This window comes from Anser anser, assembly GCF_964211835.1.
Source record: "Anser anser genome assembly, chromosome: 6".
Taxonomy (NCBI): domain Eukaryota; kingdom Metazoa; phylum Chordata; class Aves; order Anseriformes; family Anatidae; genus Anser; species Anser anser.
In genome coordinates, this window is record NC_139726.1 from 11453073 (window position 1) to 11474404 (window position 21332).

General features: G+C 48.2%; 1 protein-coding gene and 1 long non-coding RNA gene across 5 annotated transcripts in view; one reads left to right on the forward strand and one right to left on the reverse strand.

The window, feature by feature from the left end:
* Window positions 1-21332, forward strand: part of MARCHF4 (membrane associated ring-CH-type finger 4) — an 89842-nt gene that overhangs the window by 39806 nt on the left and 28704 nt on the right. For 2 of the 3 annotated variants that reach the window (XM_083840971.1, XM_083840970.1), the window contains one exon: window positions 20163-20324. In XM_083840971.1, coding sequence (XP_083697097.1) covers window positions 20163-20324 — 162 coding nt within the window. The remainder of the gene's footprint in view (window positions 1-20162; window positions 20325-21332) is intronic. The other variant, XM_083840972.1, reaches the window with a different exon arrangement.
* LOC310901273 lies at window positions 373-9377 on the reverse strand. 2 transcript variants are annotated; one of them, XR_014585699.1, is made up of 4 exons: window positions 9235-9377; window positions 6813-6943; window positions 4977-5073; window positions 373-3372 (listed from the first exon to the last, which is right to left on the reverse strand). It is a non-coding gene; the product is annotated as an uncharacterized lncRNA (long non-coding RNA). The 2 variants fall into 2 exon arrangements; XR_014585698.1 differs by lacking the exon at window positions 4977-5073.

Sequence of the window (21332 nt, forward strand, 5' to 3'; positions counted from 1 at the left end):
AACTGCAAGCTCCCTGCCTCTTCAGGCAAAGGCTTTTCCACCGTGTTTCAGTTGCAGCATTCAAAGTCACACTCTGCACGGATTTAAAGTCTCCCTCTCACTGATTTAAGTGTTTCACAGCTTGCAGAGCCTTAAATGAGTTGTGTATTATGAACAACAAATTACATCACAGCATGTGCAATTGGGCTCAGCCTAAACATGAAGCACTCCTTTTCCTGAGTCAGCGAGTTTTCCTGGATAACTTTTAAGGCCATTTGTGTTTAAATGTCATCCACACAGAGTATTTGGGACTTGTCTCATCAAATGCTGAGGCCAGTAGCTGCCTGCTGAATGCCAGCAAGAGCAGAAAGGATGCCAGTTATCCACACTCCTTTTGCCAAGCAGCTTATTGCTTTGTTCACAGAGGTGCTGTGTGCTGGGGCTATTACATGGGATACAATATTATACATTATAAAATACTACAGGAGACTGCAGTGTTTGGTGGCTGGAGATCTGCTCTGTGTTTTGGGTTTGACTCTCAAGTCCATATTTAGTCCCCTGAGGCATCTACTCCTCCCATGACTCGGTTTCCCCATTGGGAAATTGGAAACAGTGGTAGACCCTCCATATAAACTGCAATGATGCAGTTCTGGAAAACATTTCAAAAAAGAGGGGTTATATTTTTCAATACAGTGTTAATAAATACTGCAATAGGAATCATTCGGTAGCCTTCCATATAATTATATACCCTCCTTAATTATTGAACAGATGTTTTAATAAAACATGAATCAAATAAAATCTATTCAAGGAAAATAGATGTGAAAAAATTCTTCCTGTAAATACGTACAAAAAATAATTTGTGTATTATTTAAAAATCAGAGCTGTCCCTTGCTCTATCTATAGAGAATAACTGAATAGAAAAATATTGAAATTAGTAAACAGCAAATTAATAATTCACACAGTATTTACAGTCACCGTAGACCGTATTTTCTACCAAGTGCACGCTCTCTTTTCACCAGCCGACCGAAGAGATGCTGCAGTCGAAGGCACCGGTGGCCAGGCACTTCCGTGAGCTGTTCTGTGGCCAGGGGATGCTGCAGTGAGGGACTTGTCAAGTTGTCCGTCTGGCATCGCGGCCGATGGAAACTTGCCAACATGGAAAGCCAAACGCTGACCAGAGATCTGCAATGTTTCAGCTGCAGCATCTGGAGCATAGCATATGCCCTGCTTCATGTGAGGACTAATGATCTCATTTGCATACTCCGCATCCTGGTGCCGGTATCACAGACTGGGCCCAGTTTATGGCACACAGAGAAATTGATTTTAAATGATTTTCTTCACTCCTGGCTCTGCAACGGTCAATGTTGGAGGTGACTGTCCTGTGTTAACGTTATAAGAAGTAATTTAAGGTGCTCATTTGAAGAGGAAACAAGGGTAGGAACCCAACTGTCCCCTAACCACCTGTGGGATTTTGGTGGATCACTCAGAGCCAGCTGGAAACCATCACTGCAATGTATGAGTTCAGGGGGAAAAGGCCTAATTTTGGGTCACCTGCTCTCCTGAGAGGCCTGCACCCTCCATACCTAGGTATGGAGTGCTGAGGTCTTCTAAGTGCTGAAACAGGGCTGTAAAGGGGGTGGTCAGAAAGCCCTTGCTCATTGTAGCAAGACAAGAAAATGTCTGTGGAGCACCTTGTGGACAGTCGCCTCATATCCCCCAAATCCATCAGCCTGGGCATTGTGTCCCCATCCTTGTCCCCAGCCGTGAAAGGAGGAAGCCGTCCTCTCTCTCCTTGCACACGTGGCAGTGCAGGAGGAGCTGTGCAAGGAGCCCCTGGAGGGTCTCAGGCGCAGCAGGGAGGTTCGGCCCGCACCCACTGCAGCCCCACATCGAGTCAAACCCCACAGCACCAGCCGGGGGCTGTGCTCTGGGCCTGACCTTTGCTGTGAGATCCAGAGCCTGCCGGGGCTGCAGCTGAAGCCCAAGTCAGACAGATTTAATGTGGGCAGCCCTTTGGTGAGGGGCTTCAGACTTGAACTCAGCAGCTTTTGGACTCCTTCTGTTAGGATCTTCTCCAACTTCCGTTTTTTTTCTAACAACACTACCCAGGGCAGGTCTCTAGAGTTCAGTGTGTTTAAAAGCCATTCTTTTCTGGTGCTAAATCTTGGGGCTGTAAGCCTTTTTAGAGGCTCTTTGAACAGGTTTTTCTAAGATCTAGGCTTCCATTGTGTTCCTTCCCTTTCTTCAGATCCGAAAATTAAGCGCTGCCTGACTTTTCCAGGAATTTATCCCCTGAGCGCTCAGGTTTTGCTTCCTTTCTGAAAACCCAGGACATTCACAGCATCGGTGAACTTCGGAGTATGAAAACAGGAAAAAAAAATAAAGGTTTTTCCTTTCCAGCCCACTGTTTTAAACCTTGGTCAGCCACTGCCCACGTGGAGAGGCCCCGTCAGGAGAAGAACTGAACCTTCAGCCAGGAGTTAGGAGAGGGCTCAGCCCGCAGGGGTGGAGGTGTCTGCGCCGAGCAGGGAGAGGCAGAAACGTGCTCCCGGCCACACGAGTCCAGGCCGCGAGCCCTCAGCGGGAGCATCTGGATCTGCTGACGAGGGTGGGGAGGTGAATCACCAGAGACCGGCATCGGGGGTTATTTCTTCAATCAGGTTCCTCTCGCGTTTCCTCCCGAGAGCCCCTGAGTGGCAGCTCTCCGGCAGGGATTCGTGCGGTGCTGTCAGTCATTCATTACCGCCGGAGACGTTACGTGCTGACGGCAGCCGCCGATGGAGCCGCATAGGAGCGGGGGGGTGTCTGAGGGACAGGAGGTAAATTTAACTCCATCTATCATTTCCCCCTCCTTGCCGGGGCTCGCGTGACTTTGTATCCACCTCACAAAGACAGGGCTATTATCTTCGTTTCTGTGACCAGATTTTAATGAGGCAACTCTTTTATTTCTGCTTTACATTCACTGAATGCCTGGATGCAGAGAAGAGGCATTGCACAAGCATTAAACTGTTACCAAATCTGCCAGAAGTGGCAAGCCAGAGCTGCCATCTGCACTCCCCATCCCAAATCTCCCACAGGGAGATCTCCCACCTGGCTCCAACCCACAGTCTGGGATTGGGGCAGGGGATGGTCAGGTGCTTTGGTGTGAAAGCTGTCCTTGAAAACCAACTTTGTACCCCTCAGGATTAAGGCTGTAAGACCACAGAGCATAAAAGGCAGCCATGGTTTTCACAAATGTTGCTTTGCCACCCCTGCAGATGAAGGACCTGGGTATAGATAACAACAGGAGATTCCACTTGTGCTATGTGGTGAGAGCTGGTAGTGCTGAGACTAGAGATAAGTTGGTTCCTGGTGAAAATGAGCCCTTTGGTTCCTCTCTTCTTATGCATTTGCCTAGACACACAGAACCACATGAGATAAAGCAGAGGAAAGTGAAATGATGTGAGCCATATGGCAGCACCCGCTATTCCCCAACCCTTCAGGCTCTCCCACATTTTTGGTTCCCATCATCTGTAACCTTTTGCTTGGTCAAAGTCCTCGTTACAAGCCTTGACTTGGTCAGAGCAGGATCTGGAGAGGGATGCTGTGGGTTCTACATGGCTTGCATCTCCTGGCACCGCTGTAATTGTCCAGTCATGGGGACAGCCCTGGTACTGTCCCACTCTTCATGCAGGTGTCTAAATTTAGGGGTTGGCTGTTCCTGGCAGCAGTCTCTCTTCTAACATCCAGGTGGAACCTTCCCTTTTTTAAGGGGATGCTCTAACCCTTTATAGTTTTATCACTGCAAATACTTCACATTGCTACCATAAGAACATTTTCTGGGCCTTTGGCATGTATTTAATGTATTTGGCATCTGCTTCATGCTAATGCTGCTGTTTTTGTTTGCTCATGTGAGAGCAGCAAAAGAACTGGTGAGATGCAGATGATCATCTTTGTTCTCCCAGAAATATAAAGGGCATTATTCGCAGTAAAGATATATTGAATCAACTGCTACAGAAAGTTCATCTCCCACTTTATATACATATAATGTAATTGCAGCTACAATCTAAAATGAGGAAATTTATCCCTATGAAAGTTAATTATGTTCAAAGACAATTAGTATAAATGAGATGTCAACTGATGAAAAATATTTTTGCATTTATAAAAAAATTTAAATTCTACTCAGCCTGATTGTGCAGGAAAAAAACCTGAAAACATCACATTTCAGATTTCTTGATCAAATTTCTGCCATTGAGATCCAAGAAGAAAAATTTCCAGGCGCACAGGGAAAGGCGACCATGCTGCATCCTGTATACTTCCAGAAATGTCCAGAAACCAAGCAGAGTTGGCCCAGGGCACTATTCTCAGTGATTACTCAGGGATTAATAACAGATATGGCACAGTGAGGGAGCATCAAGACTAATTCGTTGGCCATGGCTACTTAATGGTTACTGCTACAGCTCACAGCCTGAGTCTTATTTGAGTATCATCACATCAAAAAGCAGGTGCCTGCATCTGCCTCAGCCTCCATTAGGGCTGCAGGGCAGGAATCATCTCACCAAAAATAAGTCAAACCAACCCTGCCCCCTCTCACCTGTCTTGGCTAGCCCCTAAATCAGGGACACGGGGAGACAGCCTCAGATAGAGATGTCTGCACAGGAACAGTGCATGTTAGATGTGATAAATCTCACCCTCTATATCTCCCAATTGAAGCATTTCTCTTGCTGTCAGTGCCTTTCTCAATATTCCTCTCTATTTCAGGTTTTTAAAAAAGGCTGATGTTGTTGCTATCTATAGGTTATGCAAATGAAACTTTTCCCCAAAATACACTACCTTCCTTTGCTATGTTTCTAGACAGAAGGCAGCTAAATAACTAGATCACCTTGACTTGGCAAAGGAATAATAATGGGGGACTATAGGATATAAATATAAAATTAAGGGTAGAGTGGAAGAAGAGAACTGGTAACAATTAATTATTCACTGCTTCTTCAAATCTAAACCAAAGGATGTCCAGATACCTGGTCTGAACACAGTAACAGGAAAGTGATCCCACAGTGCATCAGCTAGGCAACTCGTTTCCTCAGGATGTTGCAGGAGTGAAAAAGAATAAAACACCTGAAAAATGGATTGGGAGTTATTAAACTCAGTAGTTCAGAAGTGACCTCTGTGAGCTTTTGGTATGGCCCTGTTCTTACAAAGATTGCTGGTGTGAAACATCAGCTCCAACCACTACTGCAACCCCAAGAGGGATGCTAATTAAAATGCAGTTTTCCAGTCCAGGGCAGAAGGTGCCTGGTGGTGATGGGAGGAGATTCAACAGATATTAGCAGCTTTAGAGGCAACATGGTCTTCTGTCAAAAAGACAAGGAACCCAGCTGGACTCTAGGAAATGGGAGGCTGATCTGCTGCATGGCCTCAGGCAAACCATTTCCTTGGTATTGTTCTTGACCCTGGTCTGTTTTATTAATACGATGGTAACCCCTGTAGGGCAGGAGCAATATTTTACCACTTGTGTGTTCATTTCTTAGGAGAAAACAACCCATCTCTCAGGCAGGGCCTCTCATTGTGCTTGCAATATAGATGCTAATTGATAATAATTATGTCTTTTAAGGAAAAAATCCATTCCAATGTGTATTTTACCCTGCATATTTGAAGCTGTTCCATTTACAGACACCCTCCATGTGTCACTCCACTTACAGACTCTGATGCAGATGGTTCAATTATTTATTAATTTGGTTTTTAAAATATCCTCAGAGCATTTCAGCAGGAGATACTTTCTTCAAGGTCCCATTTCCAGCAGTCACTAAGAGTTTTGCTGTTGAATTTGATGGAGATCAGAAAGGATGGAAGAAGTTTTGATCCTAACATTTCCTTTCACACACAGCCAGCATCTTGGACCTGGAAAGGTCAGTTACTCTTGTGATGCACTGATATTTTTAAAATGTCTAAAACTGCGAGGATTACAGCTTAAATTTCTACTTCCATCCCTAGAGTGTCCTCACACTCTCATAAGCCATGGCAGCATGGACAAGAAAAAGCATGAAAAATTATATAAATTGTGCTGAAAAGCTGGTTTTCTTTCTGCAGTCCATCCCAGAAGACTCAGGACATCTGGGATGTTGGCCACAGGCGCTGGTTTTAGTGGCAGCTCTTTGGATTTTGCCCCGCTCTTTGCCAGAACATGAAGCTGACCAGGCAGTTCATCCAACTACAGCTGGATTGGGCATGCCCATGACTCAGGGTTTTTCCTTGCTGTAACATGAAAGACATCTCACTGAAGAATAAGCATGGCCCATCTCCACTAACTAGCCATGGAGCAGACCACCAGACACATTGATGTGCTAGGACAGAGCACGGAAACCCGAAGGCCAAATTCATCCAAACCATGGGGGATTCAATCATCAGCTTGGGTATTATGCCCTTGCTCTGGGAGGGGGGGGCAGGAGGGAAAGAAGTTCTAGGAAACACATTCACTATCCACTTTTTTTTTCCCAGCACCAGTAGTTGAGCACCTTTGCTGATGCGTTTGGGGGAGCGATGCACAAAAGGGGTCCAGAAGGCATTTGGAAATCTGTGTCAGCAAGCTCAGTGCCCTGCCCCACATGCACAAGCAGCTGGAGAGGTATGGAGGACATGGACAGGTCCTTGTTTGGCCCCATGCCCTGACCCGCCTCTCAGAGTGCCTGTCATCCAAATTCAGCCACAGCCAGGTTAAGCTCCCTTTTGTTGCACTGAGTAAATTCAGAAGCAGTTAATTGGTACATTTGTCTCACACACATTGAATTACAGCACAGCAAAAAAAGATTTACCAGGAATAAAATAATTGTGGAAAATGAAAGGAACTGTTTAATTACCTTCTGCAATGAATTATTTGGACGATCCAACATTTGAACCAACGAGCAGCAAACAAAGGAATTCTGCTGTTCACAAGTGCAGGTTCCCCTGGCACTGGTCCCCCACCTCCTGGGTATGAGCATCACTACACCTTAGGAGGAAACAGACCATATAATGCCAGAGGCATAATGCAGGGCTTTGTTGAAGGAAATCTTCAGCTCACCTGGGCTTTTGCTGCTGTGCCACTTCATACTTTTCCTCTTGTTTTTAAACCTCCTTGTAACCAGGGGGTTCTGCCATATAAAGACACTTTGTGCTTTAGGAATAGCTCAGATTCTTGCTCTGCCACTAAAGGAGGCAGCATGCAAGGGAACAGCTCAGGGTTCAGTCCCAGATGGGACTTTGGCTGATCTACTGGTGAGCAATGCCAGAGGTGTGGTACCCTCTCATAAAACCTAAGTCCCTAATGCACAAATATTAGAAATTTGATAAACATGAGAGATTTCCCGAGATAAGTTCTGAAGTAGGCTGGTCTCACAGGGCTCTGATACACAAGGTACAGTACAAATAATATTCCTACACTTGCTACTGTAAAGTCCTGCAACACATCATAGGAAGAAAGATGTTCATTTCCTTGTGTCAGACATTTCTGCCCCCAGAAAATTGAGAACAGCAGAGAAAAGGTAACTGAGCTCCTTGAAGAAGCCTGGTATCAGCTCACTTGTAACACAGAGAAAGACCCTGGTGGAATAGGTGAACATCAAGGCATTTTTGAATGACCACAGTGCTTATGGGCTAAAAAAACACAAGTATGGTACTGCAACACGGTGAAAAAACAGTCCCCTGCATCATCTGGGCAGTATTAATGTCTCTGTCTGGCAGCTGGGAGGGCTGGGCAAGGATAGTACAAGGCACAGATCACCCATGCCTAAAAGAGTGCTTCAGCCCAGGAGCAGACTACAGACAAACACAGCAAGGTCTAAGCTCATGAACAGTGAGTCCAAGGACAAGTAAATGCTGACAGGGGACCCAATTTCCTAACAGGGAGCTCTGGAAGGAAGAGAGCTGTTCGAGCCCCCCAAAATATTTTGCAACAGGAATACAGTGGGTAGAGGTACAACTGGAATGAATTTAAGTTGGAAACTTATAAGCAAGTTTCTAAGTGACAAAGTAGAGAGGTTTCCAGAAGAAGTTGGGGCATCAAATAGAACTGATTTTATAACAAGCAGAGCACATTTGCAAGCAAATTTATATGACATGCAATAACAGTAGGCTGGAGCTGACTGCTGAAGCAGTCTCTTCAATCTTTTATCTGCCTGTTCAAAGCAGACTCCAAACTCTTAAAGTACAGGTGATTTCTCAGTTAGCAAGGGGAGATGTGTGGCTGTCCACCTGCACCAGGGCCTCTTCCTACAGCCCAGATCTGCTCCCCACCATCTGGGATCTCTGTGGATAGGACTGGAGGATGGCAGGTCTATGGAGATACAGTCAAGGTACAGGGCAAAACAACAAAAACCTCTAAAGAAACACCTTCCCTCTAAAGCCAAGCCAGCTGTGCTCTTTCCAGAGGAGCCTTCCTCAAATGCTTTTGGGCCTGTTTCTCTGGCTACAGGGATAGAGCTGTTATTTCTAATACAGAAGCAGTTCAGAAAAGGCATTATGGCTCATGATACATGAAGGTGGGCCAGAGTCAGAGCAAGGAGACAACCCTGCCCAGAAGAGCATCACCCAGGTTGAAGTGGCCTCATTTCTTCACTTTCTCACATTGCTTTTCCTTGATCTTTGCTAAATAATTTGTCTCCCTCCCTGGTCCTGCAGCCCTCAGAAGGCCACATTCACACTGGGGCTACCTGTTCCTCTCCAGCCTTTTGGAGGACTTCTAGCACAGGCATTCTCCTCTGCTAAATCCTCCAAGTTTTGTAAACTTGAGTCAGGGCAAGCAATACTCAGGTAACCACTGAAAGCAACCAGCTCTAAATTTGCACACTTGTGAGGACCCAAGTGAACTTCAAACTGGTAAACAGCTTATTGCTGTTATTATCATTCAGCAAAGCTCCTAGTTCAGTAATACAACTGGGTGATTTAATTCCAATTACCATTGAATTGACAAGAAACAATTGCTGAGGAGCATCCTCCAAAATCATTCTAGGTAGATGGCACTTGCCTGGCAGACAGCTCCTAGCGTCCCTGAAGTGAAACAAGTTCTGCTTCCACCCAAATAGGATCTAACAAGCCATTTGGGAGAATAGGAAGAGAGTCTAGGAAATTGCCCTGTCAGTCATTGCCCTGAGGAAAACATCCCAAAGAACAAAACAGCCTCTCCAGCCTGCTGCTGGCAGAACTTGTCCCTTGGATAATACAGGTCAAGAAGTAGTTCTGTGAAAGTGTGAGAACTGGTTGCTTGGTCTCCTCAAAGAGTACTATTACAGCCCCAAAGCTTACCTTGAATAATCCACCTGTTCTGATATAGACCCATCCCAAGCAGTTGCTGAGCAGCAAGACCTTGGAGAAGATCTGAAGAACAAGATGTTTCAGCCAAACCCTAATGCACCCTGCTTTCTGCTCTTAAAGGGTATACATGGGATGCTCAGGTTCATCTAATAATGAGGGACCAGGCTGGGGAAATGAGACCAATGACATGACACAAGTGTCTTTAATAACTAAATTAAGGAGAAGTCTTTGGTGGCTGTCCTAAGACCCATTTTGGATGTGTGTGGTGTTGCAGCAGCTGCAGGCTGGCACTTCGTGAAAGCTTGCATGGCATCAGGGAAGATATTATTTTGGAAACAAAATTTTTAAAAATCATTTGCTACTGCCCATCCCCTTCAATGAGGACACAGAAATCAGACTAAGGATTTGTGTGTGAATGTATTGAACAAGAAAAGACCCTGACTACATGGATATGCAATACTATGATAGCTTCTTTTCCCTCAGAGGATCATTTCCCTTCCATACAACGTTGGCAGGGCTCTGAAGGACTTTCCATGTAAACAGGTGGACAGGGCTGCCCAAAGGGACAGAGCAGACATGGGCTGCCCCATTACTCAAGGCCAGGACATGCTCTGACTGCCATGGCAGCAAATGCATGCCAGCAGAGCTCATTTTCCCCACAGTCTGGTGGCTGGCCACATTTAATCACCTGCACTTCAACAGCCTCGCTTATTCAAGATTTCAAAGCCCCCAACAAATGCTGATAAATGAAGCCTCCGATCGGCTGTGTGCAGTGGATAAGCATCATTATCCCTGGATAAAGCCAGGATCAGGGCATGGAAATTGCCCCAAACCCAACGCCACTGGAGCTGCAGGGGGGGCTGGGGCCTGCCCATGTTGGGCCCTGCCCATGCTGGCGTGGGGGCACCGCAGGCCATGAGGAGAGCTCATGGCTGCCAAAGCTCTTTCCCATTCCCACGGCATCACCGTGGAGGGTGATGGCTGGTAATGAGTTTCTTTAGTCTTGCCTGAGTGCTTTCAGCTCTGCAAACACAACTTCTCAGTGTTCAGCACCAAAGAGCAGATGAGTAGCTGATTACACACTACCTTGCCCTGAACACAAATCTTCACAATTAGTGGGACTTCTCTAGGTAATACACATCTGTGAATAGCGATCATTTCTCTGCTCATCTCTTTACCAATTCCAGTTCTGCGAAGGCTGGTGAAAAAGATACAGTAACTTGCAAAAACCTCTTAAAATCCTTCTAGAATAACAAAGTGCAGGAGTGCTGCACTGGCAGACCTCAGGGCCCTGTCAGGGCCCACCTCTCAAGCCTGTCAGCTGGGCCCATGTCAACCTCATGAAGTGCAACAAGGCCTAGTACAAGGTCCTGCACAATGGTCGGGGATATCTCAAACATGAATACAGGCTGGGCGATGAGTGGATTGAGAGCAGTCCTGAGGAGAAGGACTTGGGGGTACTGGTGGATGGAAATCTCAACATGAGGCGGCAGCGTGCGCTTGCGGCCCAGAAAGCCAACCGTATCCTGGGTTGCACCAAAAGCAGCGTGGCCAGCAGTGCAAGGGAGGTGATTGTCCCCCTCTGCTCTGCTCTCGTGAGACACCTTCTGGAGCCCTGCATTCAGCTCTGGGGCCCCGAGCGCACGAAGGACATGGAAGTATTGGAAGAAGTCCAGAGGAGGGCCACAAGGATGATCAAGGGGCTGGAGCCTCCTATGAAGACAGGCTGAGGGAGCTGGGGTTGTTCAGCGTGGAGAAGAGAGCGCTCCAGGGAGACCTTACAATGGCCTTCCGTTACCTAAAGGGGCTACAGAAAAGCTGAGGAAGGACCCTTTGTCAGGGGGTGTAGTGATAGGACAAAGGGTCTTTAAAAAGTCTTTAAAATGAAAGAGGGAAGATTTCGATTAGATATAAGGAAGAAGTTCTTTACTATGAGGGTGGTGAGGCACTGGAACAGGTTGGATGGGGTTTGAGCAACCTGATCTTGTGAGAGGTGTCCCTGCTCTTGGCAAGGGGGTTTGAACTACACAATCTTTCAGGCGCCTTCTAACCCAAACCATTCTGTGATTCTATGATTTCAGTGCTTGGGACTTCCAGCCCTGGCTTTCCAGGCCAACTAACTCAGAAAAAAAAAATTTAAACGTTGAATTTCTACGTATTTCTTGTTCATCTTTCCCAGCCGTTTCACCCCATGGCCATTTTGCTCCCAGGGAAAAGTGATGAGAACAGCATCCGTCTTCCCTCTTCTCTCTCTGACGGGCCAGCTAGCGACCTGCTTGCAGACCAGCAGCAGCCTGAGATGCTGGTGTTGTGCGGGAAGCAGCCACAGCTCTCACTGTCACCCATCTTTAACACCTGGTAGCTGGGATGAGACTTTTGGGTAAGAGTGTTAAATGTGGGAAGAAAGGAAAAAAAGTGTTGCTTTTAGCTCAGTGCCCCAAGAAGTGGGGTAGGGTGGCTGGGAAGGATGATGCCGGACATTGCCAAGGCAAAAGAAAAGCCCAACCAGGATGAGGCACTTGGACATTCCCTGTGCAGGGACACAACTTGCTAAGGTAACTGCAAGTTTTTATGGAGCAGATGTGTTGCTTTGGAGGAAAGCAGTCTAATTCCTAGCAAAGGAATATGTGGGAAGGCCCTTCGCAGCCCAGAGACTGAATTGAATAATCTAATCCAGGTGTGGCAGGAGAAACCTCACATGGCAGAAAAGGGTTCCATATCTGATAGAGCAAAACCTATGGGGAGGGAGCAGGAGGAGTGATCTGATAGTGTACAATAAAGACCAACAACAGAGAGGCTAATAATTCATATTTCAATAGGGCATCTTTCACGCTGAAGGATACAAATGAGTTTTTCCTTTTGGCCACTGTTTGAAATTCAGCCACCTCTGGAGCGGAACATAGCCATGCATAACATCTGACACTGCCTCAATGTTGATGTATCTGTTAATATGCAAATTGCCAATCAGTATATCTTCAAAAGGTTATTGCAGAGTCAGATAATAAATCAGCGCTATGTAATGCTTATTATCTGTATGCTGACAGTGCCAAAACCTTGGAGTCCTGGCATTGTTTATGTATACACACGTCTCTGTGTGTCATTCAGTATGCCTGATATTGTTCTTCTGCAAAAGGAGGACCAAAAGAAAGAAATAGAAAATGGCCTTTGTAGCTCCAGGTGGAGGAGGAAAACACAAGGCTTTCCACCAGAAGGCATATGGAGGCAAAGGCTAAAACATGTAGATTCACATAGCTTTGGATACAGGAGGTCTTTGGCCAGGGCAGCATCAGAAAACCAGAATTAGTGTAGTGCAGCTTCTCCCAGCACAGCACATCTGGCACCTTCATTCGGTCCTCTTGAGCTTCTCTCAGCTGGAAAGTTGTCAAGTGAGGCGAGGGGATTTGGGGATTGAGCCTCCCGTCCTCCTTTCCCATGGTCTATTTTTGCTGTCGTCGCCACAGACAACTCCCACGCTGTCCTACAGCTCCTTCCCCTGACCCCACCAGGAGGTGTGACCAACGCTGGTTGGTGTGGCCCACTCTGCTTCTTGTGGGGCATCCACCACCAGTGAACGGGTGCATCCCGTGGACAGCAGCTGAGCACATCGGCGGGTACCTGGTGGGGGACTGGCTGGTTTCTAGCCCACTGCCAGGAAAGGGCCAGGAAAGGCAGCTCGGCCTCGTGCAGTAGCTACAGCGTTTCCAAAAGAGCTGCCTCTGCCTCTGGTGCATATTCATGCCAGCAAGTGTTTTGACTTTTCTCCAAACATTTAAGTGACCTTCTGGCAAGATCTGAAGGCTGGGCTCTACAGCTCCATCACCTACAGTCCCCAAGAGCCAGGATCCTCCCTCCCACTACTTTCCTGGTGTATTTTAGTTCAGCATCTCTGCTTGCAGGGCTGCCTGGGACTTTAAAAAGAAATGCCTTCCCCACTAAGATACTCTGTAGTAATAAGGAACTTGATCTCACACAAATTGGAATGTTCTGAGAACTGTTTTAATTTCTGCTAATCGGCAGATGAAAAATGAATTACTTCAGATGTCATGTACTGCCGCGTGAACCTCGTAACGTTTGGAAAAGCTGTAACAGAGTTACCCAGTAATTGAAGGGCTTTACATGAGTGAACTTTGTAATTGCGTATTCTTCTCCTTGGCTCTGGAAGGCAGAAAGGAAAAGCAGATCAGGCCTTGTTTTAATGAAACAGTTGAGTCCCACAGTGCTACCAAAGCTAAAAGTAACTAAACTGCTCGCGTTATTAGGTATTGCAGCTCCCTACACCAGGGCATGTTGGGCCCCAGCACCCCTGGGTGCACCCCAGACCAGCTCCCAGATGGGATATGCTGGGAGTACTGGAAAGATCCTCTGTGCTTTTGTCTTCACACTGTTAGTGGGTTCCTCTTATTTAACATGCATGCAGATCCATTGGTCCCCTGCTCTTTGTCCGGGCTGGGGGGCCACTTGAGGTTGCAATGTCAAGCAAGGGCAAATATTGCAGAATAGGGATTCTCTCAGCTGTTATGGTAAAAGGTTTTTCAGCTTTCTTAGGAAAAAAAAATCTATTGCTGTTTATTTCTCTATCTTTGAAAGCGGGGTCTATCATCTGAAGAATCCAAGCAGCATCTATTTCTGTGGATACTCCACGGCTGCTCCTTAGTGGCTGATGGCATAACGTTGTCTGAGATGGCCATTAGCTGAGTATCTTTATGAACAGCTTCCCGGGGAAGTAGCTGCAAAGTTCAATTTGCTGAATTATGAGCACATCTCTGAGAAGAATTGCATTATATGGTACTTGCATGCTGAAAGCATTAACTTTATACTTTGAACTTTTAAAATACTCATTGATGGATCTGATGAGGATTGAAGAAGTAGAAAGGTGAAGGTCTCAATGGATTAGAGATAATAAGGAATAATTGCTATCTTTTTTCCAAGAAAAAGAAGGGGTATACTTAGTAGAATTCTATTTTCCTGAGGCTTTTTCACTACAGAAAAAAAAAAAAAAAAAAGCCATTTGTATAAAAAAATTAATGGAAAATCTCTGTAATTGGTACAAACCATAACTTAAGGGCACTTGATTTGTGCTGAAGAGCTATTTGGCTTCATGGAGTCACATCAGATTTACCCCAGCATCCTTGGGAGGTACACTCTTGTATCTCATGCAGAATAAATCTAAGTGTTGTCTAAAATACTTTATTTTTTAATTAAGAAGAAGCAGAGTGAAACAACAGTGAATTTCTCTTTCAGAAGAGACTAGATCATTCTGTCTCACAAAATGGATGTGGTCCACAAAAAAAACCTCCGGAAGCTTAAAACCTGGGTGAAAGCCCAGGAGCTATAGACGAGGACACTTCTTCTCGGTGCTGAGACAGCTCCCGCTCTGTATTCAGCACGAGTCTGCAGCTGAACTCGCTCCAACACCCAGGAGCTCAGGGGTGTTCAGGTAGCTTGATTTCACATGCGCTGCACCGTGATTTCTGTGCACCGAAGGCACTTCACTTAATCGGTGCTATTATCACACCTGATGAGGCACAGCAGGTGATATTTGAGATGCTTGCCTTTTGATTCCTTGCAACTGAGCAACATTTAGTAAGAATTACTTAAACCAGCTAATCAAAAACAAGTTCAATGACATTAGGATGGAGTGGGCTTCAGAACACCTAAGCAAAGTTATTTATCTTGTGGAAATCCTTCTTTAGAAGGAAAAGCAAATAATTCCCAATGTGATCTATAAGCTCTCTGCTCTTTGGGCAATGGATAAGCAGATGTAGTTCCTGAAAATCCTTTTGTTATTCCATATTTCAGGCAGTGTTTGAGTTTGTTCTTGTGGAACAGATCTTATAACCCTGTACAGCCTGGAGCCTGCCTCCTGGAGCCAGGGAAGCGGGGTGGTGGGGCTGCTAGCGGGTGGGATTTTGGTGCTGGTGCGTGCAGTCGGCGGTAAGGCACAGGGCTGCCCTGGGGGTGACAGCAGCTTGCACAGAAATCCCTATTCGACCCCCCTTCCCAGCAATGGGGTGGCCCAAAGGGACCCTTAGGGACTGTCCTCCCCTCTCCCTCCTTCAGCAGGGGCTGTCCCGGAGCAGAACCAGCCCCCCGCATCCCCACTGCCCCCCTTTCACAGCTGGGTGGGGTTTGCATCGCTCTCTGCCCTTCACCTTCACCAGCCTGAAACCAGGGTGTCAAAACCCTCCAGAGCCCACTGAATGAAAAACACCCTGTGATTCTCTGCAGCTTGGAAAAATGTGTGTTTTCTGCTGCTTTAAAGTGCTTCTCCTTAAAGGAAATTGATGTTAAGCCATGAGACACCTGGTCCCACCTCCCTCTGGCCTTTCCCAGAGGAGGCAGGGATGCGCCCAGAGCTGGTGCGCTGTGCCTGCCTGCAGGCAAACGCATCGGCAAGTTACTGTCAGCTAAATATTGAAGCAGCTAGACCGAGCTCTTTTTCTTTCTTTGTTTCCTTTTCTTTTTTTTTTTTATTTTAATTGGAAGGGATAGGACCATGTCCAGATATTTCACACTAAACTCCGTGACGCTCCCGCTTCATTTTACTATTTCTGAGGCATTGCAGAATGGCCCCCAGCCCCCTGACAGCTGGCTTGGGGCTCCCGGGAGCTGCCTCCAGCTGCCTTCTGTGAAAAGCCAGCGAGGGAGCGAGGGCAGAGCACCAACGTGCTGGGCTCTCTGCACCGAGCACTGCATCTGCTTTAACCACGAAAAAGCAGAGCTGTGCCCCCCTGCCCCCGCTGCAGCTCCCTAGGCTGCTGTACCCCCTTGTGTCTGCTCCCTTGCACTGTCACGGGGATGAGGAGCCCCAGGAGGGCACCTACATATTTCTGTGCCAGAGCCCTGTATGGGTGCCGCTCCTGGCAGCATCAGTACTCCCAGGCCAAAATCCCACACCAAAACCTTCAGGTGGGCAGCCACGGGCTGAAAACCTTTCCTCTGAGGCTGTGCGCGCCCTTTTGTCCTCCCAAAACTTTTCACCCCCATCCAGCCCCAAGCTGGAGGGCAATGGTTGTCCTTCAGAGCAAGGCTCCCATGGCTTACAGACCCGGCCGCAAGGCTGGGAACCATGTAGGGGTCCTGGAGAGGTGCCACCCATCTGCCACCCATGTGGCTGTGCTTGGTGATGTCCCGGCAATGTGGGAGACATCAGCATTGCTGGGTCCACACTTAGCATCAATCTCTGACAACACCAGAGAATTTCATTCAACACACACACACACACATATATGTATCCTTTAACAGCTGAGGGAGAAAGCACAATGGAAACATGTGGCTCCAGGTTTTCGGAGGTAGTTATTAAGTGTCCCCTGTTGTCTGTTGCGGGCTGGCACAGCACTCGCACACGGGAGGGGACACACAGGAAGCATTTGAGATGCTGGTAGCAATGCGTGTGTTTAGGTTTAAAAGGATGGAGGGGCAGTTCCTGTAAGTGAGTGTGAAGACAGAGCGATTATTAGCACATATTTATTGGAGTTTACCAGCTCTGTAACAATGGGTTTCTCTTTGCCATCAGACTTAATTCCTCTGTAATTATGTTCCTAATATAGAAATCATTTGGCATTTATTTGCCATAATAAAACTTCCCATTGCATTTAAATTCAATGTGAAGTTAAGTGTGTTTAGGAGACTCAGCTGAAGACCTGAAATTAAATATTCTTGGTTTCCTTTTCCAAATGAGACAAACTCAGACAAACGCTAGCAGTCAGGTCCACGTGTGCAGCTGCTCCTGCGAGCAGCGGGTGCTGCGTGCGCATACCCAACGGGAGGTGGTAGCCCTGCTTCCCCCTGCCCTGCTCTTCCCTGGGGCACTCATCCTGCAGGCGATGCTAACAACCGATGCTTTTTTTCAGAGCTGAGCAGGGAAAAGGCTCAGCCGAGGAAACACTGCAGGTGTTAGGACCACCACCAGCCGTCCCAGTTAGCAGTACGGCTTGCACTGGTTTTCAAACTGCTGGCTGCAGTAGCCGGGGTAGCAGGAGGGTGTGAACAGGGCTCTTCCCAGCCGAGCTGGCACGAGGTGGACTCTGATGTAGGTCAGCACGGCTGGGGCTGGAAGAGCCCAGAAGGCTATGTCCTTCCCCAATGCCACCACCGGCCCCAACCCACGACCGCTGGCTGGTGGGCGAGCAGCCGCAGCTTTGGCAGCAGCCTGCGGGTGTGCTCCCAGCACTGGTAAATGACAAATAAAATGGCCAGGGCAACACACTGCCATCAGCATGCAGGAGGGCTGACGCTGGTCCTGACGTCAGTATTTTCTCCCTGGATATATCGAGCGTCAGAAGCGCGCGCGCTGGCAGCAATGTTTTTCCCATCCTTTCTCAGAATTCCTCCCAACAGGCTGAGAACAGCAGGGCCCAGGCGATCCTTAACCACTCTGGTGTGCTGCAACGGGCTCAGAGCGGGGTTTTGTAGGGAGAGGGCAGAGCTGGGACAGCCCCGGTTCATCTCCAGCACTATGCTCCTCCCCGGGGTGAAGCCAGGTCAGCCTGGCCTCACCTTGCTGCTCCTGAAGGCAAGCTCCCGTCTTGGATAACAAAAAGCAAGGCAGGCGAATTCAAAGCCTGCTCGGTTGTTTCCGGGGGACAAGACGGTACTGAGCAAGCTGAGGATGGATGAGCCAGGGAGCATTTCTCCACCAGCTGCTGGCAAAGCCAACATGCTGCTTAGGCTGATCCGAGCGACAGGATGTAACTCTACAAAAGGAAAACTGCCAAAATGATAATATAAAAAAAAAGTGTTGGGAACGATTTTCTCCCTTCAAAGGGTCTTTGGAGAACAGTCTTCAAACGGGGTTGGTGGGAATGCCATTGTCGGAAGCACCGGAGGGAGCGTTGTGCAGAGCCGTATTCTGCAAACCTGCAGGAACGGACGTGGGGTTTGATTCCCACCTCTCGGGGCTGCGATCTCTGCCTCCCTTTGCGCTTGCTTTTGTGCCCGCGTTCTTCTTAGCAGAGGTCCCTGCGCAGTGATTCCTCCGTGCCAGTCACAGCCAATGGACCGTTCCTAAGCTGGCTGTGCAGCCAGCGACAAGGCTCCTTCCCCTCTGCTGTACAAAGGATTTATTCCTTTAATATGCCCCCGGTGTTTATTCTTCCGCTGGTACATGAGCGCCTGTGCACGCGTGTGCATGCGGCGGTGCTTTACGAACGCCTGCTGTGGACAGAATTGGGCTTCACAGTATGCAAAAATAGCTGTGCGCCACACGCAAGGATATAATACTTCACACGGCTGGGGAAAATGTGATAAATCAGGTTTTTGCTGGATTGGCAAAAATCAAGAAATTGGGGGTTTCGTCTCCACGGTCAGCCCCGAGCTCCTGCGGGAGGCGGCGGGGCTGTCTGGGATGCAGCATCCCGGTTAGGGGAGGGGGACAAGGTCCCCACCGCGGTGTGGGATGTTTATGGGCATCTCTTGGCTCTGAAGACCTCAGATTTCTTCGTCTCGTTTACTACAGAGACCAGTAAGACACAGCAAGTCTCCCCTGTGCGCCCCCACAGCCTTCACCTGCAGGCTGGGTGTTTGTTTCTGCTCCACCCCACCCCGCTCCTGACCCCTCACCACCACTGCCTCCGGCTGCTCATTAGACAGCACCTGGGTCATTCACTTGCTCCGTGGAGCCCCACAGGAGACCCCGGTGTGTGGCATGGTGTCCTGGAAAAGGTTCACGGATCCTAAAGCCCTCCTTGCTCGCCCCTCTTTCAGTCTCCTCCAGGGTGTGATGGAAATCAGTGACAGGTAGAGCTGAGCCTGGTTTGGTAATGTAAACAGTTATTTACAGTTGTGCTGAAATTTCATGGAAGATGACATTTTTAGGTCACTTCGCTGAAGCAAATGAAATGATTAATGTGTTTGCATTAGGTTTCATAAAAAAAAGTATCACTCTTGCCCAGCATGACTCTCGGTTCCTCGGGCCCTCAGACCTGACGTGGTGCCCTGAAAGCTAAGGCAGTTTTCCACCGGGTTTAGCAGGAGCAGGATCTGGCCTCCTAGCCTCAGGCAGCTGGGGTGGTGGGCATCCTTTGCTGCATCCAGCAGCCTCAGGTGCCAGGCTTTTATCCCGGTTCGCTACCGGTGGTCACAGTGGGGAGGACTACGGGGCTGATCAGGGTGTGTAAGAAGAAAAATCCTCTCTCTGACACCAGAAGTATGACGCCAGCCTTCCCCATCCTATTGACATTCTCATCCTGCCTTTAAAAGCTTTTAAACCTTGGAGCCCAGCTACACACACAACTGGGGGCTCTGCTGTGGCTTCTAAACGCGGAGAGGCGGGGGGTAAAACTCTATTTAGGTTCTTCCCTAAATAAGCAACAGCAAATGACTGCGAAATGAGCTCTGAGCTTGTGTGTGCAGAGGGGAACGCAGTCCTGCGCTGAACGGGATGACAGCACCTGGTCAGAGGAATATCGGGGTTTGCTGGGTACCCCTGCTTAGAGCTATACCAGGAGCAAGGGAGCGAGGCAGGAGGTCAGGGCTTCGGTCACTGCTCACAAACCAGCAGCCTTGCTCTGGTAGCAGAGAGCCAGAGGCCTGAGCAGTGGCATCCAGTTTCCAGCAGAGCCGCATCCACTTGTTGAGGTCTAGTGTGGATGCTCTGGTGTCTAGTAAGAGCCGTGCTCTCGGAGCTTTTCCGCTAGCAGTGATATTAGGAGTCTCTCACCTATCCAGGTGTTTCTTTGCACAGAAACCGTAAAGTGTGAGTATCTCAGACCTTTACATCTCTGTCAAACTGTGTTCACATCACCCAAGAATTATTGGAGGTAAAACTGATGAAAGCAGCCCTATTACCAAAGCCAAACCAGGGGAAACGGGACCAAGGGCGAATGGGTGGCTGAAGGAGCGTCTTGGCCAGCTTCTGTGCACGGCCTCCTTGCCGTGTGGGAGGAGGGAGCCCCGCTGATGCCATCTCTCTTTTGCAGGGGGAGTTGCTGAGCCCGTGTCGATGCGACGGATCGGTGAAATGCACGCACCAGCCATGTCTGATCAAATGGATTAGTGAGAGAGGCTGCTGGAGCTGCGAGCTGTGTTACTACAAGTATCACGTCATTGCCATAAGCACAAAGAACCCTCTGCAGGTAAAGGTACTAGAGACATTTCAAAGTCTATTTATTCTTGTTCCTCTTTTTGTTTCTGGGAGCAACTAGGTTTTGCTGGCATGGGTTTTGTCTCCTTGCGCTGTGATCCGCACGTCTGAGCCGTGTAGGAAGGGCTGTGGGGGCTGCTCCAACAAAGCCCCCCGTCCTGCCTGGTGGTACCGGGGGCATCCCTCAGGGGTCTGCTCTCTCTGACCTTTGACAACTGCCACGTCCATTTTCTTCCTGCTTAAAACACCGGTGTGACCATGGTAGTGCTGGAACACCTCACAGCCCTTCAAATGTGTTTATTTTTTGGAGACCACAGGTATGCCACCATCTCCCAGCACAGATGGGGACAGGAATTTGAAAGAGTTATGGGATTTGCTACAACAGGGCACACAGCCTGTGGCAGAGCAGTAGTTTGAGACCCCGCGTGTCCAGAGCTGTGCCACTAGCCCCGACATCCTCCTCCTGGGCCTCCTCTGTGTTGGCGCGAGGGACAGAGGGGGTGGAGGGAGGGCCTTTCCAGCTCTCCTCCTGCCACCCTTTTCACTTCACTGCTCCCCGGGATCAAATATGTCCCAGCACAGTGCTAGAGGCGCTGGCTCTGGTGCTCTGGTCTCTCCAGGCCTGATTCTCAGGTGTGCACACAGCAGGTAAAGCGCACCTTGATGTACGTGTCTGCGAAAGGCAGCGGAGGACCCGCCTCCTCTCTCGTGTGAGTTCAAAAGCACTGCAGCTTATTAAATCCCACTGCAGGCTAGTAACTCAAAATCAAGATTCAGAATGGGGGAAAACTGTGTGACTGTTAAAAATGGGATAATTTATCCGTAATAGCTATTGATTTATTGCTGGAGCAACACCTGAAGATGGACTAATTGCTGCATGCCTTCGCTGAGCACCATTAGTGCCTCAGACGTAAGGAAGCATATTAGACTCAGGCACTACCGCTTAATTAGCATCATCTGGACTGGAGAGACATTACAGCAGCATGCTGTGCTTTAGACACCAGGG